General features: G+C 29.4%; 1 protein-coding gene across 1 annotated transcript in view; it reads left to right on the forward strand.

The window, feature by feature from the left end:
* The window catches only part of LOC142321000 (acid sphingomyelinase-like phosphodiesterase 3b), a 1,240,094-nt gene that overhangs the window by 1,164,775 nt on the left and 50,802 nt on the right, over nt 1–24,517 (forward strand). The window contains exon 7 of the mRNA XM_075358994.1: nt 18,720–18,874. Coding sequence (XP_075215109.1) covers nt 18,720–18,874 — 155 coding nt within the window. The remainder of the gene's footprint in view (nt 1–18,719; nt 18,875–24,517) is intronic.

A 24,517-nucleotide genomic window follows, 5' to 3' on the forward strand; every position in this document is an offset into this window, starting at 1 on the left:
CTCTTCCCTTTAAAAGTTCTTAAAATACAGTTATCGTTTATAACGTTCATGTTAACAGGACCATGTTAATAGTGTAACAGGACCAGAATAACGGACCAGGTAACTGATTTCTTACAATTGAGAAGAAAGAAAGAGAATATAATAAAGAAAAGAAGAATCTAAAAGGAACTAAAAAGGACTCTTTTCTCAGAGTAACGGGTCGTTTAACAATCTGTTCTTCGTAATACAGACAATAGCATCTCTAAAAGCATTTGTTCAACCAGAAGTGTTATCGGGCCGGAACTAGAATTTATAGAAAAACATAAGGACGCGGATGATGAAAATTATTACGCTTCAACAATTAAAGGGATGAGGCGGGAAGTGGTTTCGCAAGCCAGGGGATATAAATACTGCTAGGGATCAGCGAACGTCGAGCAGTTCTGCGGGGCCGTGTTTGTCGTAGTCGTGATAACAAGCGATAACAGTGAGCAGTTTTGCAAGCCTGAGTTCGATTCGGTTGCGGTGACGGCGATATTAGTAAGCGTGTTGTAACTAGGAGTAAACAGGACGTCACGAGTATTCTAGCGTGGACCCTGTGTGAATGCAGGAAGTTATTCGGTGAGTTATTGGTAAACAGTAGTGAAAATGATTGTATTCTACTCATTCATAAAGTGTAGGATAGTTCTACTGTAAACAGTAACAGCAACAGTACTTCCAGAAAGTGAATTATATGAACTTTTTATTGTTCATACTGTTGTATTGTTATATTGTTGTTAATGCTTTACTAGTTCCTAGCAGTCATTTTAATTTTTTTAGTAAATTGGATTGTATTCTGGTTGTTATAATTTAACTATCATTCTCAAGCAAGTCTTATCCTTTTTATTTGAATTATTGTTGCGTACGTTGTTTGCAGATACGTATTATTATTATTATTATTATTATTTATTTATTTATTTTACTTTTATATCTTTAAGGTAAAAAATTGTATTTATAAGATATTTTTAGTTTGTTAGTCTTTCAGTATCTTGGTACAACCGCGAACACGCGACAACATGAATGAAAAAAAAAGTATAATTATTTCATGTTCTGATTGTAATCCAAAAAATAAAATATTCATACGTTACATAGGACAAAAAAATTATGTTTTTTATACAGTTTAACAATATTTTTAATTACGGTAGTAGGAAATTCTACTCGGGGCAACTCATACTTGTTTGGTTATTAAAGCACATGTTTTGTAATGGAAAAAATATTATTACTCGTATAAAATCCATGATGTTCATTCAGTCTTGTTTATAAATACGAAAATAAATTTGAAAATACTTTACAATATTTTAAAAACCTATATCTTTTTTTTTGTTGTCAAAAATTGTTAATTAACTGTAACTATTATGTATTTTTATCCAACTAGTTTTCCAGCTTCTGCTGGGTCTGGGTCTGTGTGTGTGTATAGAAAAATGCAATTACTGCTACCGACTTGCCATGCATGACGTGGCTACACGTGTATGACAATGTAAGTGTATATATATATATATATATATATATACACGTACACATGTAGTCTTGAATAAATTGGGTCGACCACTTCTAAGTCATGTGATTAATATAAACCCAACCACCAAATTATATCCACAGTATCGTAGTCGGTGTCCACAGTCTAACATTCAAACCATTTAAAAGCAACTGCCTTTACAAGGATTCGAACCTTAGAACTTTCGACTTTAAAAATCAGTTGGTTTTGCAATGACGAGTTTAACCACCAGACTAATCCGATGGGTTGCTAGAATTATTATCAAATAATAGTTATAATTTCCATATTACAATTATTTAATACTGATAATCATTATTCATAATATGTTGGACATTAATTTAGAGTGTATAATTGCAGCTGTATGCTACATTCTTTTTATTAAAAAAAAATCAAATTAATAAAAATGAAACTGAACATATTGTTTTTAATGAACATGTAAGATAATTACTTTAAATTTATTTTCGTTAATTGTTTTTTAATAATTGTATCTAGTCATTCGAATTTTTATTTTATCAGTCGTATTTTCTGAAAGTTAAACTATTTTTGTAGCTATAGATAGTGAGAAAAAATTTCCTTTAAATAAAAAAAGATAAATATTATTATTATTTTGACTTTTTCTTTTTTTATTTATTGTTTTACGAGAATTTATTCCTTATATTTTTTTAATGTTAGAATAATAAATATTATCAAATAAAAAAATTCTGGTTAATTTCAAATTAAAAATAACCCTGTTCGTTTTACTTATTTTAATAGCATATGAAATCATTTAGTATTTAAAAGAATATTATACTTGTTTTAATTTTTTATTCCGTTAATAAATTATTACGCGATTTAATTATATATTATAATGACTGAAAACCTTTTTCAACACAATTAATAGAAACAAGTATATAATTTACTTGATTCAGTGTTGTAGTAGTTTTTTATGACATAAAATGATTTTTTTTTTAAACTTAAATCAATTTCACTTTTAAATCTGTATTCAGATAATGAATCTTTTAAAGGATCACCATAAACATCCGGTGATTGCAACCTGTTTATAAAATAAAATTAACAGAATTTCAAAGTTAATTTTTACCAATGTTTTCAAAAGTTAATTACACATCATACATGGATAAGTATAGTAGTATACAAAATGTACTCCATTTTTACTGTTTATCTAGTAATTTTTTTTATCACTATTAACTTTCTGTATACATGCAATAATAACAGATATTTACTATAGTGTATCTAAAATCTAAAGGCGGGTCTTCCCTACAAGCTGCCTCCTCTTCCTTACTCTTATAATTCGTCATGCGAAACACTAGTTGCAACAAAAGTAAGACCTCAAAATGATATAGACTTGTATTTATTATTATTTTTATTTTTTTTATAATTGTTTATTCTACCATGTTCATTTTTATTATTATATGTCTACTTAAATCTGTCGTTTAATTATTAATTATTTATTTTATCTAATATTTATTTATCTACTATACTTATTTAGTTATTTGAAATACTATATAAATTATTTGTATGAAATCATTTAATGTTTTACGTTTATAAAATATAGTACGAATTAACGTTATAATTAAATTAATTTTACGTTTATTATAGTACGGACTTAATATCTCTGTAGTATTCATAATTTTTTTACAGTAAATTTAATAATAATTGTCATTACATTACTTTTAGTCACGTTTCTTTAACACTTTATTTATTTATGTATTTTTTGTACAGTTTAATATTTTTATTTTGTAGTTTTGTAGTCTTACAAAGTTCAAATGAATATTAGTTATTGGTGTTTACGTGCTATTTAGAAATACTTTTCGTAAATAACTATGCCACGACAAAGAAAATCATGACATTATAACCTATAATAAATAAACAACTCATTTCATATACTTTTGTATTACGTCAATGTTACTGTTTATTTATAGCAAAACCTAAGTTAACATACTTGAAAAAAAACACATATACGGTTAAAAAATAAAAATAAATTACTTCATATACATCTTGAACAAAATAATAATTAGTTACGGTGCAAGTCATTGCAAATTAATTGTCATGATTTTTGGAATACATTACTATGGCTGCTGGTGTGAGTTGAAGTCACGAGTAATGCTAAGAGCAGTGGAGGGGATGTCATAGCGAACTACAGACCCGTATTTAGATATTACATACACTTAAATTACTGGACTGGAATTAAAAACTTAACTTGCAGGACCAATTATATTGCATAAAACCTTTATTTTTTCTTGGTTCTATCATCATTCAAAAAAAGAACTGAACTTAAGAAAGTACAGCCACGTCATATTGAAAATAATTCATTTCCTGTAACACACAACAGGCGATTTCATTATACTAAAGCCATTTATACAATGAATATTACGGCTCAAACTCCAGTTTTAGAACGTGAGTGTATTGCGAGCATTGCATCTATTTAGTTCGTTAATGTTTGACTAGCCAACTGTCGTTGTGTAATATCAGTCTATTTACAAAAGGATAGGATTAAGAATAAATAAGGTTTAAAAAGAACAATCGTGGTTCCATCACTTTTAATCCGATCATTTCAGTTTTAAATTTTGAGAAATTCAAATATTTATTACTCTTTGCTTGATCAGCAGGGGTTAAATTCAATAATTTTTTTCCAGAAATCATATCGATGAATGTTGGATATAAGGAAGGACTGTATCTAATGTTTTTTTATAAAGTTAATGTGTATTGGTTTTTAACGTATTATTTAGTACATAATTAATTTATTCAAGAATTAGGTGGAAGTTATAAGTGTAGAAATTAAAAAAGAAAATTCAGATTCAGAAAGGATTGAGACAAAGATACGGTATGTCCCTTTGTTATTCGATTTAGATATTACAAGAATTGGATCAACACGTTCAGGATGAAGGAAATATCCGAGCAGAAAAAAGTTATTATTTGCTGACGTCAGTTTTTTACGGCAGGAATAAAGTTGAAACACAAGAAATGATAAATACCTTTGATCTATTGCGGGAAGAGAAGTAAAGTATAAACCTGAATAAAATAAAAATAAATATAATAAGATATGGCAGTAGGAACGATAATGAGGAATTACATATTAAGGTATACAAATACGTATACTAGAGGTGAATGAATTGCGTTGCTTAGGTAGACAAATTACAAAGAATAGATAAATTAAGATAAAAAAAATAAGGCCGACCAGAGTGAGGTGCATTATTGACAACAAAATTTCCAAATTGAAAACACTTGAACTAGCTTTGTGCCATAAATATTTGTACTACATCATCTTCATAAACATTACAAATAAAGTAAGAATAAAAAAGAATGTTATAAGCTTTCGTGAAGGAAAGAAGTCTGCTAATATTTAAATGAAACTTAGAATTACAAAGTTATTTTTTTAAATATTTGTGTTGGGTATAACGTTCCATGGTAATGAACATGGATAATAGAAAAAAATGAATAGGTCCTTTTAAATTTATTAAAGGAGAATGTAGAAAATTAAGTTGGTTGAGAAGATTCGAAATATCTGACCAAGACGTACACAGATGTTGATATTAACAAAATCTTTAATTTATAAGGTACGAAAAGATAAATTTTTACAAATTCGTAATATTTTAAAAATTACATGTAAGTATTTAAAAATAACATGTAAATCCCACATGTACGTGTAATAATGTTAATCTTAAAAAGAAGAATATACGGTTTTATTTTTCAATTATGGTTAAAATAGTAATAGAAAGGGGAAAAAATACCTTACATTAAGTAAGGTAAGAGTTATGACTGCCTTTAATGATAATAATTTTCCTAATTTATCTTTTTCATTTCACAAAATGTCAACGATTTCCTTGTAAACTTTAGGAATGAACTTTGATATTAATGACGTGGAAATCCTGTAGTTGTACTTGCGACTTTCATACTAGTTCCTGGTTTGTAAAATGTGAATCGTAGTTGCAAGTTTCACTGCCTAGATCATATGATTGTACAAAAACCCAATCTTTTTTTATCATAAATTTTATATTTAACACACAAGCGCGCGCCCTCGCACGCACACACACACACACACACATATATATATATATATATATATATATATATATATATATATATATATATACACACATAGTGAGAGGGGGGATTTGTGTGTGTGTGTGTGTATGTAATCAATTTGAATATACGGTAGCCAGAATGGAGCGTACTTTTCTGGCAAAACTTCTCTTTTTTTATCCTCCGGAACCACCTTCAGAGGATGAGATGAATGATTTGTAGCTTATGTGAAAATGCCATGCCTGACCGGAATTCAAACCTGGGACCTCGGGATGACCCTACCACTCGTGCCACGGAGGCCGGCTACGGCTTACGTGTACTATATGTCAGCGACAAGTTTATCATGTATACTTATGTTTTAATTTAATGATGAATTGCATTGCAAACATAACCAATTAAATTATAATTCACACTTTTCAGATCTACTAATAATGAAGACTGAAACAAGATTCATTTGGTATGGATTTCATAACGCATGCTTAGTAAACGAATAATATGTTTCCAATTGACCAACCTTTAAAACCCGTTCGAATCCTTTCACTGGGCGTTGGTGTTCTAAATGCCTTTTAAAGCTACTTTAAGTGTTTGTTGTCGTACTCATTTTTTGTATTTTATTTATCACAAATAATTATGAATAGTTTTTTTTTTTTTAATTTATGTTATGTTAAGAATATAGTTAGACAATAAGCTAATAAGCTTTAGACTATAAGCTCTAGATTAAAGACTAGTTAGTTTAAAGTTCTGTTAAAAATATTTTAAAGTTTTAAACTAAAATTTTTAATTCTCAACTAATTTTAAAGTACAACTTTAAATCTTTAATTTAAAAGAATGTTTACTAGTTTGGTAAAAAATGAAATTTTAGTTGTTTCCTCATCATTGACATTTATTTTTATGAAACAAATAAATCTCAAGAAACGCGTTTACTTCTATTACCAAGTAGTTAGGTTAACCTGTTAACCAGGTTAACTTATTTAAAAGAGGTTGCTATGTTATAATTAAGACAGGATCTAAAAATGTTGACTTAATTACTTTATAGTAGCTTAAATGAAAACGATAGATATTTGTTAACAACTTTTTTAAAAAACAAAAGCTTGTTATAAACTTGAATACGTTACAAATATATATGTTAGCATATATATATATATTTTTTTTTTAGTTAATGAGCTTAAATAAAACAGATATAGAATAGTTGTTATTTCCAAATTGTAGGTACAAATATCTGAATTTTGAAATTTCAATGCTAAACATTTTTATAAAAAAGAATCTCTTTATAATATCTTTGTCATAATTCGACAAGGATATGGAGAGACTAACAAACTAAACATTTTTTATAAATGCACTCTATTACTCTATAAATAAAATAAATAATAACAATAATAATAAATACATTTAACATACAGAATATTAGTTCAAATAAAAAGACGAGATTTATTTAATGACAGTTAAATTATAAATACTAAACTACAGTCCAATTTATTAAAAACATTAAAATAACTGATAGAAAATAATATTGCATTAAGAACAAGATAACAATAAAACAGTCTTAAGTTCATACAATTCACTTTTTGCAAACATTATTACTTTTACTGTTTATAATAGTACTGCCTTACACCTCAGAAAAGAGTAGAATTCTGTCACTTTCATCACTTTTTACCAATAATTCATCAAAAAACTTACAGCATTCACTCACTGTTCACGCTGGAATACTCGTGACGTACTCTTCAGTCGTATTTATTACACGATTACTGATATCGCCATCACCGCAAACGCGTCGAATTGGGGCTTTCAAAACTATCCACTGTTATCTCTTGTTATCACGACTGCGCTGAACACGGCCTCACAGATCTAATGACTCTCTCCGTTGGTCCTTGACAATATTTATATCCCCTGGCCAGCAGAATCAGTACTCGCCTCATCCTTTTAATTGTTCAAGCGTAATAATTTTTATTGTCCTCGCCCTTACGTTTTTCTATAAATTTTTATTCTGTTCCGGTAACCCTTCCGATCGAATAGGAGGTGCCATTGTCTGTACTACAAAGAACAGATTGATAAACAGACCCGTTACTCTGAGAAAAAGATCCCTTTAGGTTCCTTTAGGATTCTTCTTTTCATTATTTTTTCTTTTTATTTCTTTTTAATTGAAAGAAATCCGTTAGCCTTGGTCCATATACTGGAGCAGTTACAATACTATATAATTAAGAATAACGACTTCAATGTCTGGTTTATTAGGTAAAGCAAAGAATAAAGTGTTTTTCCATTGATTTATTTTCTGGCCGATCATTCTGTCACATTGTAATTCTCAAATCGGTAAGTGATATTTATTTTGTTTACAGAGGTTGACTTTACATTGAAAATAATTGCTTCTAAAGAAGACACTGATTAGTGCCTCGTATATCTCAATTGCTTTATATGAGACACAGTCGTAAGAAAAACTAACATTGAAAATAATAAATCACTTGACCCCTTTCCGCTTCAAAGAAATGTATTATAATTTTTCTATTCAGTACATTGTCCTATTGCTTCAGTTTTCATTGTATTTTACTCACTTCTATTTTAAGAAGAGTAAGATAAGAAGCACTTTTTTCATTCCAGAAAGTTTTTAAAAAACTCGAAAAAAATATCGAAGAAAATATATGTAAGATAAGAATTCGTTATCGTTTTATAATATGATGTACGTGTTTATGTATGGCTAAGAAATTAAATAAAATGTTGCCTAACTATAAGTTAATTTACGTTAATTTATTAGGAAATGATAATATATATTTACACATCCTAATTATTCAGGCTATCATCTAAATTTTTTATTAAAAGTTAAAAATTCTACAATTAATTAAAGATGTTATAATTAATTTGTAATAACTTGTGATACAGTCTCCAACTCGGTCCTTTAATAAACTAATTTTAGTTGCTATAAAGTTATTTTTAAAGTACTTATAAAGTACTTTTTTTGCTATAAAGTTATAGTCATTTCTGTCTGTGGTAGGAATTTATCGGTTTAATTTGCGATAATAAACATGTATTTGTACGACATGTTTATATTGGCGGGTATATATGCTATAATAATTAACGACATAAATTAATTTATGTTAATGAGATAACATGTCCATTCGTAGACTATCGTAGCAGTTAATTCATGGAAAGAGAATGGAATGGACTACTGATAAGTTCTCCGCTTTGTTGGAGTAAATCATGAGTATAATAATAACCACACGACCGAATTGATCGAGAACATTTATTTGACCACACTGTGTATAATATAGTATTGTCAAAAATCAGGTTAATTTATTTATGTATATTGTACATATTATCTGTTGAATATTAGATTAATTATATGTCCCATATTTCTCCGGTTCATTCATCTAATTTGTGTCAGTGATGATTTGATGAAGTTAGATTTAAGATGCTAAGAAAAAAATGTTTAATGATTTATTTATAGAGTAATAGGCTGACGCCTAGTATCAGTTTCTGATGGATGATATTCAATTCTGTAGCGTACGAAAATGCTATACCTGACCGGGATTTGAACCCGGAACATCTGGATGAATGGGAGTGATCGATTGTAATAATATAGTCTTTATTACAGACTTTTTAAAAATACTGGATATGTAATAAATAAGAAAATATAGGATATATTAAGAGCAAAAATTAGAAACGTATGAATAATGGAATAAAAACGGTAAACTTATTTGTAAAAATTGAATTCATTATATTTAAAAATCAAAATGTAATCTAATATTACTTGTTTTACATTCCCCGTTATAGCTATATATGATACAACAGCAGCTACAGCTAGCTATAACGGGAAAATATAGAATTGTATTTTTTTGAATCCAAAAAAATTATTTCTGTCATACGTTTGTGCGCATGTACGTACGTACAACATACAGGCCAACATCTGTATGTTCGCCTGTATTTGTTATAAATCTGGACCCCGTTGACCGATTTTCTTCAAACTTAAATGATAGATACTACCTTGAGGGAAAAGAATATATTAATTTTTTTACCAAAAATTGTAAAAACAGGTACAGGTGTTTCGGCCGAAATAGATTTACAAATTTTTACTGCGGTACTAGCAAAAACGTTTTCTTACAAAAGTTGACGCTCTTTTTTATTGAACTCACAAGTTACCAAAAGTTCTATTTAATATTCACTCCCTTCCAAAAAATTGACAATATATTTTTCTCTTTTACCCACAGAATTTTTTATTGCTTGAGAAAAGAAATTAATGGGAGTTTTTTGCATCAATATTTTCTTTAACAACAGGTCATAAAACTACTATAATTTTTTTCGTTCCAATTCCAGTGGTCTGTGGTAACAAAAAATATTTTTTTAATTAAAAAAAAAATTATTTATTTTAAAGTTAAATCCAACTCGCAAGTTACCCATTGCATTAGAAATGTAAAAATCCTTATTTTATTATGCGAGTACATCCTTTGCTCTTTAGTATTTCTTGAAGAAAAGATTATTCAAAAAAATTATATATCCTCTTTAAATTTTGTTTAACCATACTTATTGCAATGTTAAACTTTTTTTTGAACACATTCACTTTTTTAACCTCCAGGTCCGCAGACAAGCAATTCTTTCCGCAGAGAAATTCTTTCACGCAGATGCCTGTTTTGTAGCGTATGTGAAAAATGCCGTGCCTGACGGGGATTCGAACCCAAGACCTCCGGGTGAAAGGCCGAGACGCTACCACTAGCGTCAAGGTGGCCGGCTTAATACATACACCTGATTTATTTTAAATGATGAAAACTACAGTTTTATTTTTTTAATAAATTGTTTTTACTGTAACATCGTTAAGATTTCTATTTATAAGACTATATAATTAGACGATTATTTCTAAGACTGTAAAAGTAATTTTTTGTAATGTAAAATTTTCTTTCTTCTGCTTTTTTTAAAAGTTTTTGTATTTTATGTAATAAAAATGTATTTATGTTATGCGTTTATGAATGGCTCTGAAATTAAAAAAAATAGTGTTCTGTAAAATTCTAATTATTGTTTGTTTTAATTTATTTTATTTTATTTTAATTTTTTTATTATTATTAATTTCTTGAAGATTTATACTAGTATTGGTTTCTATTTTCAGTTTAATACATTTGTTTAAATGTTATTCTAATTACAGTAGACTTATATCCTATTTAAAATAAAATCTTATAGAATTCAAAATGTCAAAATATAAATGAAAATAAAAATTTCAAAATTCGGCCTTTAATCCGAAGGTCCCGGGTTCGAATCCCGGTCAGGCGTGCATCTTTCATACTCTACAAATTTTTGAGCCCATCAAGAAAAGAGGTGAAAATTTTATATTGAAATATGTAGACATACGTATGATCTTGGTCCTTTTTTGAAGGTCATAAGCTAACCGTCAGAGATAGTTTTATACGATTCTGTAAAGTTATTTCTATGCCCTTTCCTGTAGTTTGCGAAATAAATGGCCAGGATTATAGATATTCTAGAAATTGTATGATCTTCAAAAACGTGTTACCCGTTTCACTATTTCCGTATAACACTATCTCTGTGGTTAGCCGTACAATGGAACTCGCCAACTTATTCTGGAAACGTTTTATAATTTCAACGTTGCTCTTGCTCGTCGTATTCCATAGCTTTATGGTATACGAACAAATCAGTTTTTGAATCACCTTGTATATTAAAATTTTGTTGGATAGCGACAATTATCAATTCCTGCCTAACAACCAATAAAGCTTCTTGTACGTCATGTTTAACTCTTTCCTTTCTTCTCTTGCGTGGTACTTGCAATGTACATATAATTAATTATATATCGAACAAATTATTGTACACGTAAGTTAAATAATGTTTAATTTAATTATTATATATTGTAATAGATATATATTTAAATATTATATTATTACACATATGTAATTTTTAAGTCACGACTCGTAAATCAATATAATTTCTATTTAATTTTTGTTTGTTTCTACATAATTTTAACACCAACTAATAAATAATTTGACCTTTCCAAAAAAAAAAAAAAAAAACGTTTATCTGTCAGTTAATAGTCCATTTCTGTCTTATTTATTTATTTATTTTCTGTGTAACAAAACTAATGTATCGAATCAAATTGAATAAACAAAATTTTGCTTTGTTTCACTGTATTAATATTGAAGTTCATGTTACTTTACGCTAAACACACACATATAGCAAAGTTCATAAAACATGGTACAACGTAAATTTCCCTTTCCATTTTAACTCGCTTAGACAAAAACATAAAACAGAAAATATACAGGCCCAAAGCAGCCTTTTTCCTATATAAAACAAACACCTGTATTGTATTTGGTTTCGACACATCCTACACGTGTACTGATCAAACAATCACTGCTTTCATTGCAAAACTGTGAGAGCTGAAAAACTATGTACCTTTAGGCAACAGCTTAGATGCTTAACCTGTTGTAAAAAATCGTTTCTGTTCACTTCATTGTTTACAATCGGATATGTGTTTGAATAACAACCTGATAAAATAAAATTAGAAAATATTAATGAACAGAATTGTATTTTCCTGTTTACAGTGGTAAAACAAAAATTCTGCTGTTCTATGTTCCCAAAAAGAATACTAAAAAAAATTACTTAATAAAATAATGCTGATTATCAACTTAATAAATTTTTGCAAATTAGCGTAATTTAAGTTCCAATAAATACCTACTTACTTGTATTGATTAGTGTACTATAAAATATTTAGCACTCATTTTATCCACTGGGACCTTCATCCATCAGACTTACAATTAAATTTTATTTAAACCAAACATAACAGCGCCCTCACAGTTCTGTGGCATTGGTAATTTAGACAACTATTCGCACACATCAATATTTTGAATGACGGTTTATAACAAGAATTCACTCACTACGGCTTTATTTTCTATGTTCATCTGTTGAAGATTGTTCTTTCTTGTTAGCTACTCAATGTTTAACAGTAATATTTATTTAGTAACATTACTTTGCAGTTGAAATAGGCGGGTGAATTTCTGTAATTTTTTAAAGTTTTGCAGGACTTAATTTAGTAAATATTTTTTTTGTGCGTTTGAGACAAAGAATTATGTTTTAGCAACGTTTGAAAGTAGCAAAGTGGATTCACTTTCTTTATATATAATTTTTTTTGGATTCGGAGCATGCAATTTTGTTTTGACAGACATAACGTAATTGTTCATCGGGAGTTTGTATTTTTCATTCCCTTTTTTTTAATATCATACTGTTTTTTTTTTTTGTATTCAGGACAAATTTGGCCTCTTTACAACTAATTTTTTTTTTTATATGGGGTAAAAATGAGATTTCACTAATACTTTTTCACTGAAAGTATTTTTTTTTTTGTGGTTGTTTATGATATCAGTTATTTTTGTTGTAAGTTGTTAAAGTGTATGTTGATTATTTTTTTTTTCTCTAAGAAAAATATATAGGCATCTCTTGAATTTCTTGGCTATCTTTCTTCATGAACACTTAAATCGTCTACCCGAACCCACTGTGTTTTCTCTTTTAACGTACAAGTGTAATGACCGTTTCGCATACTTGCCTTTTTTTAAATTTGCTATAATTACCTTTTGTTTATTTGCTATAATTTGCTATAATTACGAATTGTTAGTAAGTATGTACGATGCTTGTGATATATTTTCTATATCAAAATAGTTTTTTTTGATGTGGGTGGTTTTTTGGAGATGGATAAGTAAATTGACTAACACTTTCTTTTGAAATTGTTTTTTATTTAGATTAAAATTCTTTTTTGTGATTAGAGAAGAATTAGTCGCAAATATTACGGCACTACACGTGTTAAAAACTTTAATGTTATGCTACAAAATACCACCTGAACCGATTCTGTTAATATACTGAATAATCTTCCATTTATTTTCAAAGTTGTAAAACCCTTTTTTTTGTAATATAAATGAAGCTGATCGTTCTGGTGACAGTATCATTATGTGTGTTTCTATTACCAAAGTACAATAGTAGTACGGGGGACTCATTTCCGAGTAAAATAACAATCATTTTCTTTCAAAACAAAAACTTAGGAATCTAAAAGCAGGTACAATAATAAACAACTAATCCACAAATCGTTCTACCTTCAACTTCAACTACTAATAACTATGATTAATTACTCTGATAAGGGATGGTTTTTAAAATTAAATTTTGAGACAGTAGAAGTTATTTATCCTTACCTACTTATTAACAGAATAAATTTTCTTAAAATAATAGATTTTACATTTAAAATTATTTTATTAAGAAGCTCATTGTTATAAAAACTAATTCTTTGTTACTACTACGATTAAATGATTAAAATTACTTTTTAAAGGAATTTGTGTAACCTAATATAAAATTTAATATTCCAGAAATTTACGGTTTTAGACCTACAGAAATGTGGAGAAGGTTTAAACTGTTTCTATAGGATAAGCCACTTGGTCGTAATACCACTGGATTTCCTTTTGAACGCCTCATTTACTCCATGTAGCTTCCTTTTCTTTTCGAGAATTTTCGTGGTCGTATCATCAGTAATGATGATGTCATAAAAATTGAATACTTTTTTATTTGTGAAATGTTCCGATAAAATACAGATATAAAATTATTACTGACATAATTTTTGAAAAAACTTTTTAATAATGGCAATATAAAAATTTTAATAAAAAATTATTTGTTGATATACGTTGACCATATATTGAACTAGGCAAGGTTGCGCGCGCGCACACACACACACACACACACACACATACATACATACCCATATATATATATATAAAATGGCGTAAAAGTGCAGGCGGCAATAAAATTTTAATTCATTGTGATAAATAAAGTAGAAACCAAAAGTAAAACCTTACGGGTAAACCCCACTTATTTATTAACCTGAAATAAATTAATCAACCCATCTATTAAAAACATAAGATAAAGATTTATTTTAATACCAGATGATGATTAAATATAAGGAATTTATGATAATGAAATCATCTAAATCAAAATTTCTTCTGACTCAAATTACAAGTTTTTAACTTTTCATGTTTCTAACAACATTTAAAAAAAATACTTTCAGTTATTAATTTTTTGAACAAATTACTTGTTCACAAAAGAAAATTTACAATAAGAAAGAATTTTCCTTAAATGACAATTTATTATTAAAGGAAAATTCTTTCCTTTAATAATGGCAATATAAAAATTTAAATAAAAAATAATTTGTCTGGTATGAGAGACCCGCTATGCATAAGCAAAGTAAAAATAAACATTAATGACATAGAACTAGTAGAAAACTTTAAATATTTGGGGGAAAACATCACACACAACCTCCAAGAAAATCTAAACTGAAATGAAAGAATAAATATACTCATCAAAGCCACAATAAAACACAAAACATGTATAACAAAAAATGCATGTCCATAAACATTATAACTCAGTTATCCAACCAGAAATACTTTACGGATGGGAAACCATATTTGGACCGTACCAGACAAGGTTTACCGACAAACTGGAAAAGATTAAAAGACAGATTCTACGACGATGCATCGGGAAAAACATTAAAAAAGACTGGATTTGGAGAATTATTCCAAATGAAGAGATTTACAAAACAATCATCTCGATAACTAATAAATTTAGAAAGATGAGAATTTCCTTTCTAGGACATATTTTCAGAATGGAAGAGAACAGACTTATCAGATGGATAATCGAACTTTTCTGGAACAAGAAAAGCAAACCGAACTATTATACGAAGTACATATAGACATACGTACATATAGATATACGAAGTACAGAAAGACATGGAGGAATTAGACATAACCCATGAAAACCTAAAAACGAAAACCGGAACCTATGAGAAATTAAAAAATAAAGAAACAAGATTCCTATCAAAACCCAAGAAAACAATAAGCCGGGTGTACTCTGAACAAGAACATCTGAAACCCTTAGAAATTACTGGCAAAAAAGAAAAGCTGAAAAGCAACAAATCAACAAGAAAAGACAGAACTTGCCAAAAAAAAATGAAAAAGTGATCCATTATGGTCTTAAAGTAAAAAAAAAAAAAAATGATAATTTTAATAAATGATCTTTTTTAATACTGTTAATGTTTTAACTAATTTTTATATGACATTATTTTATACACACACACGTTCACAAAAATTGTTTACTATTATATATGTGTGTACATAATGTAGTATAGAAGTAGTGTAGTATGAAATTATATAATGTAATGTAGTATAGTATAGTGTGTGTGTGTGTGTGTGTGTTTGTGTGTGTATTAGTTAACATAATTATCCCAAAAACTTAATACTTTTTTCTTTTTATTTGAAATTGTTGTTTCATCTGATGCACTTCCCTATTCCTTTCTAATGTAACCCTCAGCATATCAGCATATTTTTCCTGTGTCTCTCTCTTAAGCTCAATATTTCCCTTAACATTTTACATAATTAAATGTCTAATATTTTTAAACCTTTCTCTTCCTTTATTATTTTTTCCTTCATCACTTCGTTCTAGAGCCAAATTCATTAATCCTAAATGGATTAATTTGTGACATTTTATAAATGTTTGTCTCAAACTAATTTATCTGAAAACCTCTTAATTCCATTTTCCATCAATCCAGATAGTTTTCAACATGCTCCAGTTAACCGCATCCAATTATTCTTTGTTTTTCTACCTTCTTCTGTTCCAAGTTTTGCTGTCATAGGGCAATTAGTCTTCACACTATTCGTTTTTTAACTTCGTTATAATTCCTTAATCTATTTTCTTTATGCGAATAAACTAGTTTTTTTACATGATGCTCTCCTTGTTTATCAATACACAAAATTAAACTTTAATTCAATTAAACGACAGAAGTAATTAGAATTAAATATAATTTTGTGGTTGGGTTACTTTTTTGATGACTGCATTATATACACGTTCATAACAAATGATTCTTTGCTGAATAAAGGTAATATAGATAATAAATCATTTGTTCTAAGATAAAAATTGTTGATTACAACGCATGTAACTCTTGAGGATAAGAAAGATTAGTTAAAGAAATTTTTTATGAAAGTAATGATGTTTCTGTACAACCTATTGCAATAAATTGAAATTTCTATTTATACGGAAAATATGTTCTAGTTTTTATTTTTTGATACTAATGAGCAATGAGCAATGGATTAGACTCAATCAAGAAGACAACAGAAATCTATTTTAGTTCTAATTGTTGCCTGTATTATGGCTGGTAAGGATTGTTATTCTTGAGAATGAATGCTAAAACCGTTATAAAATTTAGGTAAATCTGCATTTATTCGTTTTTCTGTTTATTAGATAACTAATGATATTTTTACGCGTTTATTCACATTCCTAGTCACGCAATTTTGATAGAAATATACGTTTTATATACATTACCATTTTTCATTTTTATGTTTGGAAAAACTGAAATTTAGTGTCAACTATTTCAATTTTTTTTGTTGTTATTTTCATATCAGCGATGAAGAGAAAATATATAATTCGGTAGAATTCTATTTCCTGAAAATCGGTACATCCATTCTGGATTAAAAATGATACAAACATAGATGCCTATGTATATAACATATTCATTTAATATTAAAGTATAAATTACTAAAGTTACAATTTAAATTTTATAAAACTAAAAGTCGTTAACAAAATTGAAAAAAATAATTTAGAGGTGAAGATAAGTATTGAAGAAAACAGCTCTTTTTTTAAAAAGTAATATTGAATAAGAAAATTGTCAATCTGAGATAAAGAATTAAAGTGACATTCACGAGTCATAATGTCAGAAAAAAGTCAGAAAAGCAGCTTTTAATGAAGTGGATGTGGGCACAATTAAGTACCGGCTTGAAGGGAAGAAAATGAAAAGAGCGGCTTTTAATAATTAAAGATATTGCGAGTAGAAAGTATCTTAATAAAGAGACGTCAAAATTCAAAGCGATGTTATAGAGCTTATCCTCTTTTTCCTTTTTTACTATAATTATCTGTTTCGTATAAATAATTTTCGAAAATTTCCATTCTTTTGTTAATCTATAACATGTATTACATTCAACTGGTGTAATATTATATCAAAAATAAAATTTTCATATCCTTAATCATATTTAAGTCTACATGTATATATACTTTTTTATTTATTATTATTATTAAAAAATATTCACAGCAATATTTCTGGTACATCCTGCATCCTTCCTGCGATCCTCGCATTCGACAAATCGACACAATGATTGTCACTGACAATCCGATCCAAAATAACCAATGCACTGCAATGTTCTATATGGACATTCAGGAACGTACGAGTCATGCGGTCTACTTAACCTATAGTTTTTCTAAGTATACGAGCCGTGGCGTTTAAATCACTTACTTCATGAATTGATGAAGTGTATTAAATACATAGTCGTGTATGCCTCTGAGTATAAATTTACTTTTTAATTTGTGTTTAAAAGAAGCAATTTAGGAATTGAAGAATCTGAGAATTGAGTAACTGTACAAGGAGAAACCATAAGTATTAACACAGGCATGTTATTAAGCAGGCTACTTACTTTCTTTTTTGTATCAAATCTTGTTTTTCTTATTGTTTTATTATTATCACCGATATCCGATTCACGTAAAATCTGTTTCATAATTTCTTTTTTCCCTATTTTTCAGTTAGTTAAATTTTCCTAAATATGTAAAACGTTTTGTTACAGTCTGCATTATCAAACGCCATGTGTGTCCAGTCCCCTGTTGCTGTGTTCTGGTAAAAATATAACCAGGATTATTTAGGTTCAATTTATATATAAACATAAAATAATTAAATGACTGTTATGGGTCTTTACTTTTTTTATAGACAGCTATTTGGTTCATACACAATAGAAATTTTTGCTAGAAAAAGGATTACAAAATACGAGTATTAAGAATAGATAAACTACATAATTTAACTTTAATGTATGGTGAGATATTTTTAAATTTCCTTAACATCTATAATATTGTTTTTTGAATTAAATAACATTTTTTATAAAACTTGTTTGTTTTTATTTTAATTTTATTTTGAATATGAATCTACTAATAAAACAAATCATAATTTCTAATATTAAAATACCGGACTACATGGTTTTTTCTATATTCTCCTCAGAATACAACAAATTTTATCACAAATATTTGTTTCTGAAGTTTATTTTTAAGATTAATCATTCTAAACAGCGGCCTATTGTAACATTTTAGTCTTATAAGCCTATTGAATTTAACAATAAAATAATAGAATCTTTTTTTTTTTTTGTTACAGGTGGTTATTACACAATAGAAAGAAAGAAACATAAATTAAGAATTATAGCTCTAAATACAAATCTTTATACTTCCGCCTACGGTCCTGAAGATCCTCAAGCTCAATGGGCGTGGTTAGAAGGTGTACTTGCAAAATCACATCGTAATAAAGAAACGGTAAGTAGTTATTTTTAAATTACTATTTGGTCTTTAATGAAATAAATTTTCGAGAATTACGAAATAGTATTGCATAAATAAATTGAATTATTTGTGCTTATTTATAATTCTGCTTAATATCTTTTTACCTGACTGGAGATTAACAATAAAAAGTTAACGCATGTTTAAAAAAATGTATAAAAGAATAAAAAGTAAACAGAAGCAAAATTTGGCTTCGTTTTTTTTTCTAGATGCTAGTGTAAAGTCCCGTAGATTTTTGTTGTACTGCAATTAATTAACGAACTATGAGATCGGTTATCATTTTGAGATCTTAAAGGGACAACCTTATAGCACAAGATTTGAAATAACTGTGCTTTTTAATGTCCTTTCAATTGCATTATTTAGTTGTAAGCCATCTTTTATAGAATGAAAGTTTATTGAAAATTAAAATGTGACACAACTGATTACTAATGTGAAATTATAACGTGAGAACTATAATAATACAAGTTTTTTCTTGGAAAAAATTGATTAATTTTTGAACAAAACATTAGTTAATCGTAAATTATATTTAGAATAAATTTAATGAAAATAATTTTTTTTTGTTTTTTTTTTTAATTAATTTATAAACTGTTTTAAATATTTTTAATTTTAATTATTTCACCTATTTTTTAATCTATTTTGCAACCGTTTATTTATAGCAAAAAGTTAGATTACGTTTAGCCAACGGTCGAACAGTAAATACAAATGAAGTTTAAACCAAAATATTCTTGGTTAGTACGAAGAATTGGTTAATACCAAAACTTGGTTTTAATCAAGAATGGATTATTATGAAAGACAGAAGACAAAGTTATCAAAAATGTTAATCTAAAATAAAACAAGTTATCTAATTGTTTTCGTTTAAATCTGTATACATATATGAATTTATTGTAAAATTAACTGATACATTTGATTATAATAACAAAAAAAGATTTTGCACAAATTGATTTTTGAATAATTATTTTTGCCACAATTGATTTTTGTGCGCGCAACTCTGAAAACCATTAAAGGGAACTTTGCTCACAACCTGCAGTTTTATATCTCTTCTCGCACCAGTTTTAATACTGATAAGAGATTACTTATTACACTAATAATATTTTTTACACAATTCTATTTTTTTTTTTTTTGCATCTACCCAAATGAGAAATATATTAAAACTATTTTCTGATGAAAATTTACTGAAAAAGATTTAGTATTGTTTGTAATAGCTGTTCGTCAGCTCATTTCGAAAATTTTGATAGAGTATCGATATTTCTTAAAAAATTAGAAATAATTTTCTACCTATAATTATTTTCAACATTTGAAGGTTGTGTGTAGGTAAATGCCTTTTAAATGTGATTAGATCATGTATACTTTAGTTTTCTTAGATGATGTTTTCCTGGGTTGTTAAATGATGCACACGGTTCAGTGGACTGCAGAACATTAGGTCCGGAATATAGTAAAGGCATGACTAGAAGCTTCATACTGCGTCAACTGAACCTGCTCCAGCTGACATTCTATTACCCGTTTAGCGTAACATACGGTTCGCTACGGAACCGTCGGTACATTTATACACTACGCAAAATTAGCACTACTAATATTTTTTTTTTTTTTATTATCATAATTATTGTTTTATTGTTAATCATTTTACGAATTAAAATTAAATAATATAATTAATTTATATTTAATTGATTATGTACAGTTATATACCTTAGCTCACCGGGGTGGTCTAGTGATAACTCGTCATCGTAAATTAGTTGATTCTGAAGTCGAAAGTTCTAGGGTTCAAATCCTGGTAAAGACAGATTTGAATGCTATAATATGGTTGCTGGTGTTCTTTGGTATTTTTTTCCAGCCCTACTCCCCTGGGCCGAATAAACAGTGAAGTATTACTCATCCCAGGAGAGTGTTCTTTTAACTCTAAGGGGGCCTTCTCACCCACCGGCAGTAACTCCGGCACGGCAGGTCAGCCCCCCCCCCTATGTTTGCATCTTTTTTAGTGCCTGCCTCCAAGTGGAGGTAACCGGGATCGACTAAGTCGTTCCCGGGCTCCCACTCAGAGGCCGGGTCTCGGTCATTACTTTGCTGCCTCAAACCGCCGAGAAGGGGAACCAGGGCCGACTATGCTGTTCCCAACACCCCAACCAGGCGGCTGAGTCTCGGACTTTTCTTTTTTCCCCAATCCTAAATGCCCCCGAAGTCCCCGGCTGTTCATTGAAACCGACAAAACTAAGCTTGCCGGCCCTAGCGACCGGGGCTCTCCGCCACACCCTACTATAATACACTCGTATCCTTCCCTCGATATCATTTCCGTTCTATACGATGAACGCAAATGTATCCACCCTTCTCCTATTAATTTCCGAGACCAACATACATATTATAATTACTCATATGCAATTACTTCATCTGGCCTAAGGCCTTCATTTCCGGCCTGCCTTCTCTCGAATGCCCATTCTGGGCAGTACATAAGCGTGTGCTCAGCCGTGTCCTCCGACAGGCAATACATGCAAATGGAGTCACCCGCCTTCCGACTACGGAGAAATGACTCGAAATTACCGTGCCCGGTAAACATTTGTGACAGACTAAAATTCATTTTGCCAAAGACGCTGTCACACCAGCGTCCAGATTCGGCATCAATTTCCTCGTCTACGCTGACAGTGACGTCTTGACCTCTATCTTGCGCTCTAGGCCACCCGAGTAGCCTGTTTTGCTTCTTGTTTGCTTAAGCCATTGTGCCTGTTTGTTTGTTCATATACCAGCAGATCTACTGGTGGCGTTGAAGCCAGTATACACGCCAAATCGTACGACACCATACGGAACGCCAAAATTGCCCCTATAAGTAATCTTCTATGAATCCTCCGAAGTCTCTTGACGTTCCTCTGTATCCTGACCGCCGCGCACCTCGCCGGGTCTGCGTAAAGTATTGCTGATGTTACTGCCGACAAAATTAATTTCTTCTTCGCCCTAGTCCCTAGGCGCGGTACGCGACGTCATTATCAAGTTTAAGGACTTTATTGTCCTCTCGGCTTTCTCACAACGCTCAAATACATGCTCGCTAAATCGGAGTCCTTTGTCAAGCGTAACCCCGAAGAATTTTACCGTATTTCTGGATATCAATTAACCACACATTTCAGGAATAGTTGACCTGAGTCTGTAGAAGACTACACTTCACATACATCCATACATGTCAACCTCATTCGTCCTTTGAAGTAGTACCTTGCGGTGGTTCCGAAGGCTAAACAGCAAAAAAGAGAGTTATATACCTTATGAAAAAACTTTCTTTTTTAATTGCTGATCCAGTGATGAATAATAATTGTATAAAAATTGTTTTATATATCTAGAAAAATAAAAGATAAGCTGAGGCACGTTTTACACAAATTTAAATAATACACAAACTTTAAAAAATAAAATAAACGCAGCACTTTAGAAACTAAAGCAGTTGAACCTCATCATTCAAGTTGCTAAATTCTAAATTTCCCTTGCTGTCACTTTCTTTCCCATAATCATCTTCCAAAGAAATTTTAAAAGATTCTCTAGTGTTGTCAGTTACGTACTATTCGCAGTAAGGTTTCCAGTGCGATGCATCCATTTTAGAAAATCTATCTTCGGCAATCCATTGAACATCCTTCAATGTCAAAGGTGACATTGTGGCTTCCAACAACTTATCCTTTTACTTAGACCAATTTCAGTAGAGTTTAAGTCTGCATGGTACGGGGGTAGTCAAAAGGTTCATGTCTATTTCTTGACAAAATCATCAAACATAAACACTTTGAATTAATGAAATTCAATAATTACGTAACCAGTCCTGCATTTCTTTTTCCGTGTATTGGATGAAGGTCATTCATCTTGCAATTTCCTGTGATAAGGTGCATTGTCTAAAATTATTACAGAATTTTTGGGAAGATTTTTCATTAATCTTTCTTCAGCTCATTTTAAGCAATTATTTGCATAGAATTTGCATCTGCATTTGTAATCGCCAGTTGTTACACTTGCTTTCTAAGCTAATATGACTCTGGAATAAATCTCATTTAACCCCCAGCTTTTAGAATATAACTAAACTACTGCTTCTAGAAATTGGAGTTAGAAGTCCTCCCATGAACACAAGATAAATGTCATAGTTGGCATTCCTCCATATTTTAGTTGGGTATTTCTTAAAAAATATACGTTTCATCAAGGTATACAATAGGCCTGTTTTCGGTTCTGAATTTTTTGATCGCCTCTACGTACTGAATTCGTTTAATCCTAATGTCATGGTGTTCAATGACAATTTTCTTAAAGTATTCAGTTTTTCCCCCATTTGGAACCCAATTATTGTAATACTCTTCTCAGGATTCTTTTACTTACTGAGAATCCTATTGAATCTTTCAGATGTACTAGCATCCTGACCCCTTTGGGAAAGACACCGTCCGGCCCCCCTCTCAGTTCCGAGCCCTTATGGGCTTTACCGGAGGTCATCTTCGAAACCTTGGTTTTTAACATATTCCAGTCTGCCTCGGCCAGGATGTCACCGATGCGAATGCCACGAGTGACATTACCATCGGATTGTCACTTGCCCACCATTTCAATTTTGGAATAGTTGACAAGTGTTTTGAGATGAAATTCGTTTACAGTCCTTCTCACTATACTCATGTCGAAATCATCTAGGTCTGTTTCCGGTTTGTCGCAGATTTTATATTTTCTTGGTGTAATGTAAGTAGAAGCCTCTGATGTGTTTTCTAGTTAATTTTTTTTTATATTTCCTTTTTCTAGCAAAACGCACTTAACACACGAACAAAATTGACTGAACATTATTATTGTCAAATGCTTGCAATTTTATAAATAGAATAAATAAGATACTAGTCTTTATATTGTGTATGATGCTTGTTATCGGTAAGTCTTTTACTATTAGCTAACTAATTAGATAGATTAATTTATTACAAATACTAATACTTACAAAATTGTTTCATTTAAAAAGAAATGTTGACTTTACATTTATCAATTTTGTCAATATGTGCATCGTTTTTATTTTTTAATCGCTGGACCATAAATTATCATAATTTAGATTTAGAAATACCTATAACATTTTCAAATAATAATTACAGGTGAAATAATTCAGGACAATTTTATTTTAATTGTAATTAATATTATTAAATAAATTATTAAATTATACTTAATATCGCTTTAGGATAACTATCTCTTTGTTAAGTAAGATTTACTTTTAATTTAAATTGCAAAATGATTGAGGTTGAGATTCAATCATGAACAGATTTTTTTTTTTGTTTTGTAAACACCGATACGAAAAATGTTTGTAGAATCGTTGATATTCAGTATATTAGCTGCTTGATTGCAAGCTTCAGATTTAATGCCCCCTACTATAAAACAGTTCTAAGTAGTGATTTAACTTTAAATTTCTGCCGACTAGATGGTAAAATGAATAAAAAACAATATATGTTAGTTATGATTCAAGAATGCAAAGTGTAGTTTGTGACACTTCAACTGCATTGACAAAATATATTCATAACTATTACTTTTAAAAAAGTGGATTCTTCCAGTTAGAACTACCACCACACGCGAACAAGTATACATACAACTACACAAAACAATATTATATCAAACCATGTAATATACGCGAACAAGGGAATACATATATTATTACAGCCAAGTGTTATT

This window comes from Lycorma delicatula, chromosome 3 (genome assembly GCF_047948215.1).
Source record: "Lycorma delicatula isolate Av1 chromosome 3, ASM4794821v1, whole genome shotgun sequence".
Lineage (NCBI taxonomy): Eukaryota > Metazoa > Arthropoda > Insecta > Hemiptera > Fulgoridae > Lycorma > Lycorma delicatula.